General features: G+C 35.5%; 1 protein-coding gene across 1 annotated transcript; it reads left to right on the plus strand.

Moving 5' to 3' along the window:
* The first annotated feature begins 391 nt into the window (after positions 1 to 391).
* On the plus strand, positions 392 to 8,583 carry LOC119610908 (DNA-directed RNA polymerase II subunit RPB1). The gene is made up of 6 exons (XM_037966322.1): positions 392 to 910; positions 998 to 1,522; positions 2,442 to 3,398; positions 3,606 to 6,423; positions 6,498 to 6,686; positions 6,783 to 8,583. The coding sequence occupies exons 1-6, from the start codon at positions 833 to 835 to the stop codon at positions 7,889 to 7,891; spliced, it is 5,676 nt and encodes a 1,891-aa protein (XP_037822250.1). The 5' UTR covers positions 392 to 832; the 3' UTR covers positions 7,892 to 8,583.
* The last annotated feature ends 2,315 nt before the right edge of the window (positions 8,584 to 10,898 follow it).

Below are 10,898 nucleotides of genomic sequence, written 5' to 3' on the forward strand. Positions count from 1 at the left end.
ACAAAATAGTCGACTTCGACTTTTCGACTTTTTTCGACAAAAAGTCGATTGTTCGATTATTCGAAAGTCGATTTATAGAACCCTAACAGAAATGTGATTTTTCGTAATTTTTTATCAACAATTCGATTTTTATACGTGTTTTTACTAAAAATTTTGACTTCGTTTATAATTCCAACAAATATTCACGGTTTCAGCTTTTAAAAATATCCAAAATATTTTAAAAATCCTTGAAATTAATTAATTTAATTTAAAATTAAATAAATTTCTTCATAATTTCATAACATTTTTCCCTTTAGTACATTTTTCAATAAATTAATTTCCCATTTACAAATACTACTCTTTTCTGCAACCGTGCAAAATACAAATGGCGCTGAGAAGCAAACGTGAAAAGAAAAAAATGCTTCAATTTTTTTAGACGGCTGCCACAACCTGCTGCGTACGTCCAACAATTTGTAAAGAAAAAGCCGGAAAAATTGCTTAAAAATCACAAAAAACATAATAAAAGTGAAGTTTAAGTGTAGCAAAATGTTTTTACAATAAAATTTTAACAAAATAAATGAATTTTTCGCGAAAAAATTCATTTGAAAAATTTCTTTGTTGAATTGATGAAATTCGTATGAAGAAAAAATCACACGAAGCGAGAGTCTAGAAAACGACAGCAAACGAACTTTTTAAAAAAAAGTGTTGAAATCGCCAGCGGAGTCTCAGCTCGAGGTTAGCGGAGCGCTAGCGAAAGTTTTTTCTTTTTTTTGATTACAAAGACTAGAGGGGTAGTGTTAGAAACCCCCCGTAATAGTTTTAAGTAGAGGAATTTTAGAAATTTAGACACAAAATGGCTACTAATGATTCCAAAGCGCCTATAAGGCAGGTAAAACGTGTGCAATTCGGTATATTGTCTCCGGATGAAATTGTAAGTACTGTTAAGAGGCGCAAAAAGGGTAGTTGCTGTAATGTATAAACAATGTTTTAAAATGACCTTTTGTTTTGCTTACTTTAGCGACGTATGTCAGTCACAGAGGGCGGTGTACAGTTTGCCGAAACCATGGAAGGTGGCCGTCCCAAATTAGGTGGTCTTATGGATCCCCGTCAAGGTGTCATAGATCGTACCTCACGTTGCCAAACCTGTGCTGGCAATATGACAGAATGTCCCGGCCATTTTGGCCACATCGACTTGTCTAAACCCGTATTTCATATTGGTTTTATAACAAAAACCATCAAAATTTTAAGATGTGTTTGCTTTTATTGTTCCAAAATGTTGGTATCACCACATAATCCCAAAATCAAAGAAATTGTTATGAAAACAAAGGGACAACCGCGTAAGCGTCTGGCTTATGTTTATGATTTGTGTAAAGGCAAAAAGATTTGCGAAGGTGGTGAAGATATGGATATGACAAAAGATGGACAACCGGCTGATCCAAATAAAAAACCTGGTCATGGTGGTTGCGGTCATTATCAGCCATCGATTAGAAGAACTGGTTTAGATTTGACAGCCGAATGGAAACATGTTAATGAAGATTCACAGGTAAATGTCAATGATTAATTTTAAAAAAAATCTTGAAATTAGTTAGTTTATCTTATCTTTTTTGAAAAATAATTTGTTTTAAGCAAAATCGATTCAGTGATAATCGATACATTTTAACATTGATTTACTCAAAGAAACCTTTATTATAGAAAAATTCATGTTTGCTATAAAAATGACTATTTTTTTCTGATAAAAATTTAACTCTCGAGAAGAATGTTTTATAGAAAATCTCTAGATAGAAAATTTTTCTATGGGAAATCTATCGATAGTTAATTTTTTTATAGAAAATCTCTGGGTAGCAGAGTTTTCTATAGAATAAGAGTTTTCTATATAAAATCTCTGAGTAGCAGAGTTTTCTATCTCTCGATAGATGAGTTTTCTATAGAAAATCTCTTGATAAAAGAGTTTTCTATAGAAAATCTCTTGTTAGAAGATATTTCGATAGAAAATCTCTTGATAGAAGATTTTTCTATAGAAAATCTCTAGATAGAAAAGTTTTTTTTATTGAAAATCTCTCGATAGAAGAGTTTTTTTTATAGAAAATCTCTCGATGGAAGAGTTTTCTATAAAAAATCTATCAATTTACTAGTTTTCTATAGAAATTCTCTTGATAGAAGAGTTTTCTATAGAAAATCTCTTGATAGAAGAGTTTTCTTTGGAAAATTTCTCAACAGAAGTGTTTTTTATAGAAAATCTCTTTATAGAAGAGTTTTCTTTAGAAAATTTCTCTATAGAAGAGTTTTATTTAGAAAATTTCTCGATAGAAGAGGTTTTTACAGAAAATCTCCCAATAGAACAGTTTTCTATGGAAAATCTCTCGATAGTTGAGTTTTCTACAAATCCCCTCTCGATAGAAGAGGTTGAAGTATATCCAATTCCCAAACTATTCAATTAACAACCTTTTATTTTAAAATTGTAGGAGAAAAAAATGGCCATAACAGCTGAACGCGTTTGGGAAATTCTAAAACACATTACTGACGAAGAGTGCTTCATTATGGGTATGGATCCTAAATACGCACGTCCCGATTGGATGATTATCACTGTATTACCCGTCCCTCCCTTGGCTGTACGACCCGCTGTTGTGATGTTTGGTGCCGCTAAGAATCAGGATGATTTAACGCACAAACTTTCCGATATCATTAAGGCCAACAATGAATTACGTAAAAATGAAGGCACCGGTGCTGCAGCTCATGTTATTATGGAAAATATAAAAATGTTACAATTTCATGTAGCCACACTCGTTGACAATGACATGCCCGGTATGCCCAGAGCTATGCAAAAGTCTGGCAAACCTCTGAAAGCCATTAAATCACGTCTAAAGGGTAAAGAAGGTCGTATTCGTGGTAATTTGATGGGAAAACGTGTAGATTTCTCAGCACGTACTGTCATTACACCCGATCCCAATTTACGTATTGATCAGGTCGGTGTACCACGATCCATTGCACAGAATTTAACTTTCCCCGAATTGGTAACACCTTTCAACATAGATCGTATGCAGGAATTAGTAAGACGTGGTAATTCACAATATCCCGGCGCTAAATATATTGTACGTGACAATGGTGAACGTATTGATTTACGTTTCCATCCCAAACCTTCTGATTTACATTTACAATGTGGCTATAAAGTTGAACGTCATTTACGTGATGATGATTTAGTTATTTTCAATCGTCAGCCCACTTTGCACAAAATGAGTATGATGGGTCATCGTGTTAAAGTTTTGCCGTGGTCAACATTCCGTATGAACTTGTCGTGTACCTCACCCTATAACGCTGATTTTGACGGTGATGAAATGAATTTGCATGTCCCTCAATCGATGGAGACGAGAGCTGAAGTGGAGAATATTCACGTTACTCCACGTCAGATTATTACACCACAGGTAAGAAGAAAATGAAAAAAGTCTTCATGAAAATGAAATCTGATAAAGAACTTTCCCATATTCCATTTCATAAAAATTGTGAGTTAAACAGATGATGTTTATAAGTTACGCTTATATGTGCATTACTCACAAAATGTTGAGTATGAAATGTTGAAACTGAAAACAATTTCCAATCTTTTCTAACCTAATTTTCTTCCACCTTTACAGGCTAACAAACCCGTCATGGGTATTGTGCAGGATACACTGACAGCCGTACGTAAAATGACAAAACGTGATGTCTTTATCACACGCGAACAGGTCATGAACTTGCTTATGTTCTTGCCCACTTGGGATGGTAAAATGCCACAACCGTGTATTTTAAAACCCAAACCTCTATGGACCGGTAAACAAATCTTCACCCTGATCATTCCTGGCAACGTAAACATGATACGTACTCACTCTACACATCCGGACGATGAAGATGATGGTCCTTATAAATGGATTTCTCCCGGTGACACAAAAGTAATGGTAGAACATGGTGAATTGATTATGGGTATTCTGTGTAAGAAAACCCTAGGTACCTCAGCTGGTTCTCTGCTGCATATTGTCTTTTTGGAATTGGGTCATGAGATTGCTGGACGTTTTTATGGTAATATTCAGACTGTCATTAACAATTGGTTGCTGTTAGAGGGTCACAGTATCGGTATTGGTGATACAATTGCTGATCCTCAGACCTATAATGAAATTCAGATGGCCATTAAGAAAGCCAAAGACGATGTCATTAACGTTATTCAGAAAGCTCACAACATGGAATTGGAACCTACACCTGGTAATACTTTGCGTCAGACTTTCGAGAATCAAGTAAATCGTATTTTGAACGATGCTCGTGACAAAACTGGTGGTTCCGCTAAGAAATCTCTTACTGAATACAACAATCTAAAGGCTATGGTGGTGTCTGGTTCTAAAGGTTCCAACATTAATATTTCCCAGGTTATTGCTTGTGTGGGGCAACAGAACGTAGAAGGTAAACGTATACCTTATGGTTTCCGCAAGCGCACTCTGCCACATTTCATCAAAGACGATTACGGTCCTGAATCTAGAGGTTTCGTCGAAAATTCATATCTAGCCGGTTTGACTCCATCCGAATTCTATTTCCACGCTATGGGTGGTCGTGAAGGTCTTATTGATACTGCTGTAAAAACAGCTGAAACTGGTTATATCCAGCGTCGTCTTATAAAGGCTATGGAATCTGTAATGGTAAATTATGATGGTACTGTGCGTAATTCTGTGGGCCAACTTATTCAGTTGCGTTACGGAGAGGACGGTTTGGCTGGTGAAACGGTAGAGTTTCAGAATCTGCCTACTGTTAAGTTATCGAATAAGTCTTTTGAAAAACGTTTCAAATTTGACTGGTCCAATGAACGCTATATGCGCAAAGTGTTTACCGATGAGGTTATTAAGGAGCTGAGTGAAAGTGGCAATGCATTGCCTCAACTAGAGGTAGAATGGGAACAATTGTGCCGTGATCGTGAGGCTTTAAGAGAAATTTTCCCTAATGGTGATTCCAAGGTTGTACTGCCTTGCAATCTACAAAGAATGATTTGGAATGTGCAAAAAATTTTCCATATCAACAAAAGAATGCCCACTGATTTGTCTCCTCTAAGAGTTATTAATGGTGTGCGTGATCTTTTGCAACGTTGTGTTATAGTGGTGGGCAATGATCATTTGTCTAAACAGGCCAACGAAAACGCTACTTTATTGTTCCAGTGTTTGGTGCGTTCTACCTTGTGTACCAAATATGTAGCAGAAGAATTCCGTTTGTCTACCGAGGCATTTGAATGGTTGATTGGTGAAATTGAAACTAGATTCCAACAGGCTCAAGCTAATCCCGGTGAAATGGTGGGTGCCTTGGCTGCCCAGAGTTTGGGTGAGCCTGCCACACAGATGACACTGAACACTTTCCATTTTGCTGGTGTATCCTCAAAGAACGTAACCCTGGGTGTACCACGTCTAAAGGAAATTATCAATATTTCCAAGAAACCTAAAGCTCCTTCCCTAACGGTGTTCTTGACGGGTGGTGCTGCTCGAGATGCTGAAAAGGCTAAGAATGTTTTATGTCGTTTGGAACATACTACTCTGCGTAAAGTAACCGCCAATACTGCTATCTACTATGATCCTGATCCTCAACGTACTGTAATAGCCGAAGATCAAGAATTCGTTAATGTTTACTATGAAATGCCTGATTTTGATCCCACACGCATTTCACCCTGGTTGCTGCGTATTGAACTTGATCGTAAGAGAATGACAGATAAGAAATTGACCATGGAACAGATTGCTGAAAAGATTAATGCAGGTTTTGGTGATGATCTTAATTGTATTTTCAATGATGACAACGCCGACAAATTGGTCTTGCGTATACGTATCATGAATAATGAAGAAAACAAATTCCAAGATGAGGAAGAGGCCGTAGACAAAATGGAAGATGATATGTTCTTGCGTTGCATTGAGGCCAACATGTTGTCTGACATGACACTGCAGGGCATAGAGGCCATTGGCAAAGTGTATATGCATTTGCCACAAACCGACAGTAAGAAACGTATTATCATCACAGAAACAGGAGAATTTAAAGCTATCGGAGAATGGTTGTTGGAAACTGATGGTACCTCTATGATGAAGGTACTCTCGGAACGTGATGTTGATCCTGTACGTACTTCATCCAATGATATTTGTGAAATTTTCCAAGTACTTGGCATAGAAGCTGTGCGTAAATCCGTAGAAAAAGAAATGAACGCTGTGCTACAGTTCTACGGTTTGTATGTAAACTATCGTCATTTGGCCTTGTTGTGTGACGTAATGACCGCAAAGGGTCATTTGATGGCCATTACACGTCACGGTATCAATAGACAGGATACTGGTGCTCTTATGAGATGTTCCTTTGAAGAAACCGTTGATGTGTTGTTGGATGCTTCAGCTCATGCTGAGACAGATCCTATGAGAGGTGTATCAGAGAATATTATTATGGGTCAATTGCCGAAAATGGGAACTGGTAAGTTTAAACAAGAAGAAGGTATTAATTTGGAAAGTTATTTATTTGTTTTTTTTTTTTTTCGCCAATTTAAGGTTGTTTCGATTTGTTGCTGGACGCTGAGAAGTGTCGTTATGGTATTGAAATTGCCAATACTTTGGGCTCTAGCATGTTGGGAGGTTCGGGCATGTTCTTTGGTGCTGTTGCCACGCCCAGTATGTCACCACCACGTACTCCTTGGATTCAGTGTGGTACTCCCAAATATTTGTCGCCTTCTGGACAAAGTAAGTTTAAGAAAAATTATGGTTTTTATTTAGATTTCAGTAGAAAAAAGTTTATTAATTTTAATTAAACATATATTTTTTCCTTTTCTCTTTTAGTGAGTGGCATGACACCCGGAGGACCCAGCTTTTCGCCTTCGGCAGCTTCAGAAGCCTCGGGTATGTCACCCATATGGTCACCAGCTCATCCTGGTTCATCACCCTCTTCTCCGGGACCGGCTATGTCACCCTTCTTATCGCCCTCTCCAAATGTATCACCACCCTCGTACTCGCCCACAAGTCCCAACTATACGGCATCATCACCTGGCGGAGCATCACCCAGTTACTCACCACTCAGTCCGAACTATTCGCCTACCAGTCCAGTTTATGCCTCCAGTTCGCCCAGATACTCTTCGACAACACCTAATTTCAATCCACAATCAACCGGTTATCTACCCTCAACCAGTGGTTATTCACCATCATCACCGGTCTATTCGCCAACATCGAATTTCCCATCATCCAGCCCCTCATATGCAGGCAGTGGCTCAAATATGTATTCACCAGCGAGTGCTTATTCACCGACTTCTTCGAATTATTCACCAAATTCTCCTTCGTATTCGCCTACTTCTCCTTCGTATTCGCCTTCAAGTCCTTCGTATTCTCCCTCGTCGCCCTGCTACTCGCCTACATCACCCTCTTATTCTCCCTCATCGCCTACTTATACGCCAGTAACACCTTCTTATTCACCTTCTTCACCCAATTGTTCGTCTTCTCCACACTATTCACCAGCCTCGCCGGCTTATTCCCAAACAGGGGTGAAATATTCCCCTACATCACCGAAATATTCACCACCTTCACCTTCGTACGATGGTTCACCGGGTTCGCCGCAATATACCCCCGGCTCACCACAATATTCACCAGCATCACCCAAATATTCTCCTACTTCCCCCTTGTATTCACCGGCTTCACCACAACATTCGCCAGCCAATCAATACAGCCCAACAGGTTCCAGTTATTCGGCTACTTCTCCCCGTTACTCGCCCAACATGTCCATTTACTCTCCCAGCAGCACAAAATATTCGCCCTCGTCTCCTCCTACCTACACACCAACACGCAATTACTCTCCAGCTTCACCCATGTACTCGCCCACAGCTCCTTCTCACGGTTATTCACCAACTAGTCCGGCCTACTCGCCTAGTAGTCCCACCTATGAGGAAAGTGATGATTAAATTTGACACACTAAAGCAAATAATTTGCTATTTTTTGTCGTTTATTGTAGCAGAGTGTTTGAAACAAAAAAAAAAATATATAAAGCATTTCCTAAAGGATATTAAAAACGTTAAACTTAAGACTTAAGGTTCTAAACAAGACACATTATACCAGACAATTGGAATATGCACTTTATATTATTCTTATTATATGGATTGTAGTAAGAAGTTTTATTTAGGGCCTGATTTTAAAACTCTATAACGAGTTCCTTAATCAGGGGGTTTAAACTTATCTTTCAAAATAGCTTTTTTCTCCTTTATTTTTTTAATTTTTTTTTTATTAAAGTCACCATTATTTTTTACTAACTTAAGTTACCAAATTTTCTTTCTTTCTTTCTAAGTTGAAAACAATTTCAAATTTATCTTAAAATGACTTTAAAATCAATTTTAATTTGCAATTAAAATTATAAAAAAATTAAATTTATTACAATTTTAATTACCTATTTGTAATAATTTAAAACAAGAACAACAAATTTTAATTTCTCTATTAAATTTTAACTTAAAAAATATATATTTTATATAAAAAACAACAGAAACAAACAAAAATTATAAAAAACAACAAAAAGAAAAAAAAAACCTTTATAATATAACCATTTATTATAGTTTGTAATAAATTATAGAAAACTCAAAAATATACAAAAAAAAAAAAATAAGTTACAAAAAACTGAAATTTTTAAATGTGTTTTATTAAGAATTGATGATTTTCCACAGAAAAAAGTTTTTTCTTAAGAAAAAGAATAAGATTCAGTTTTGCCGCAACAATCAGACATGGAACTGTAGTCTAGTATTGTTTAGTCCATAGTCTAGTCTATAATCCCGTCTAAAATCCAGTCTATAGCTCCGTCTATAGTCCAGTCTGTAGTTCCGTCTATAGTCAAGTCTATAGTCCAGTCTATACTGTAGTCAATAGTCTACTTTATTGTCCAGTCTATAGTATAGTCTATTCTATAGTATAATATAGTATATAGTTCATTCTATAGCCTGGATTATTTTTTTTCACGAGAAATTGTTTTATTATAAGAAAACTTAATTTTCATAAAATTTTAACTCGATATTAAACCTTATTCTCTTTTACTTCCCTTTAATAACAATTCACCATAAATTTAAGCGTTTTTTTACTACTATGCATATTGACCACACTATTGTTTATTCTATTACATTTTAGTTTTCACATCCGTTCTCGTTAGTAATGTCGCTTAGAAAAGCCAGTCGTTAAAGTGAATTAATTTATTATAGAGAAACAACAGTTCCGATCAAAAAAGAGTTTAAATTGCTAATTAATGTGTTAAATTTTCATAATATAAAATTATTTTAATAAAATCTCTAAAAAAACACAAAAAGTGTTTTTTTTAACACTTAAACACAGCGTCCAAATGCAGCACAGTTTTTTGCCAGTCATTGTTATTCCAACTATTAAAGTGTTATTAAAAAGTTTTATGTTAAAAAAGGTTAATAATCAGTTACTTGGTGAAGGTAAAAGTAATTCCTTCACATATTTTTGTTTAAATTAGAAAAAAATTGGCAAAAGTTATTAAATTGCCAAAATTATGCAGCCATTTGCAATGTTTTTATTTTGGTGGCTTCGTTTGTGGGAGTTGTTGTTGTTGTTATTCTGCTAGTTGTTTACTTGTGCATTTGCTTTGTTATGGTTGTTGTATGTTGTTTTTATTGTTATGAAAATTCCTGCAAATAAACTGTGTACCAACAATAACAACAATTTTGATAAACAATGATAAGCAACATGATTAACAACAAAGTTGCTGCAAAAATAATGTTGTTGAGGGATAAAATAAAAATGAAGTGTTTTTTGTAGTGAAGTAGTTCGAAAAAATTAATTAAAAAATATTCTAGTCTATAGTCTAGTTTATAGTCTAGTCTATAGTCTAGTCTATAGTCTAGTCTAGTCTATAGTCTAGTCTATAGTCTAGTCTATAGTCTAGTCTATAGTCTAGTCTATAGTCTAGTCTATAGTCTAGTCTATAGTCTAATCTATAGTCTAGTCTATAGTCTAATCTATAGTCTAGTCTATAGTCTAGTCTATAGTCTAGTCTATAGTCTAGTCTATAGTCTAGTCTATAGTCTAGTCTATAGTCTAGTCTATAGTCTAGTCTATAGTCTAGTCTATAGTCTAGTCTATAGTCTAGTTTATAGTCTAGTTTATAGTCTAGTCTATAGTCTAGTCTATAGTCTAGTCTATAGTCTAGTCTATAGTCTAGTCTATAGTCTAGTCTATAGTCTAGTCTATAGTCTAGTCTATAGTCTAGTCTATAGACTAGTCTATAGTCTAGTCTATAATCTAGTCTATAGTCTAGTCTATAGTCTAGTCTATAGTCTAGTCTATAGTCTAGTCTATAGTCTAGTCTATAGTCTAGTCTATAGTCTAGTCTATAGTCTAGTCTATAGTCTAGTCTATAGTCTAGTCTATAGTCTAGTCTATAGTCTAGTCTATAGTCTAGTCTATAGTCTAGTCTATAGTCTAGTCTATAGTCTAGTCTATAGTCTAGTCTATAGTCTAATCTATAGTCTAGTCTATAGTCTAATCTATAGTCTAGTCTATAGTCTAGTCTATAGTCTAGTCTATAGTCTAGTCATAGTATAGTCTATAGTCTAGTCTATAGTCTAGTCTATAGTCTAGTCTATAGTCTAGTCTATAGTCTAGTCTATAGTCTAGTCTATAGTCTAGTCTATAGTCTAGTCTATAGTCTAGTCTATAGTCTAGTCTATAGTCTAGTCTATAGTCTAATCTATGGTCTAGTCTATAGTCTAGTCTATAGTCAAGTCTATAGTCTAGTCTATAGTCTAGTCTATAGTCTAGTCTATAGTCTAGTCTATAGTCTAGTCTATAGTATAGTCTATAGTCTAGTCTATAGTCTAATCTATGGTCTAGTCTATAGTCTAGTCTATAGTCTAGTCTATAGTCTAGTCTATAGTCTAGTCTATAGTCTAGTCTATAGTCTAGTCTATAGTC

This window comes from Lucilia sericata, unplaced genomic scaffold (assembly GCF_015586225.1).
Source record: "Lucilia sericata isolate MDLA Ls3-8-SP2 unplaced genomic scaffold, ASM1558622v1 Contig001307F_arrow, whole genome shotgun sequence".
NCBI classification, from domain to species: Eukaryota; Metazoa; Arthropoda; class Insecta; order Diptera; family Calliphoridae; genus Lucilia; species Lucilia sericata.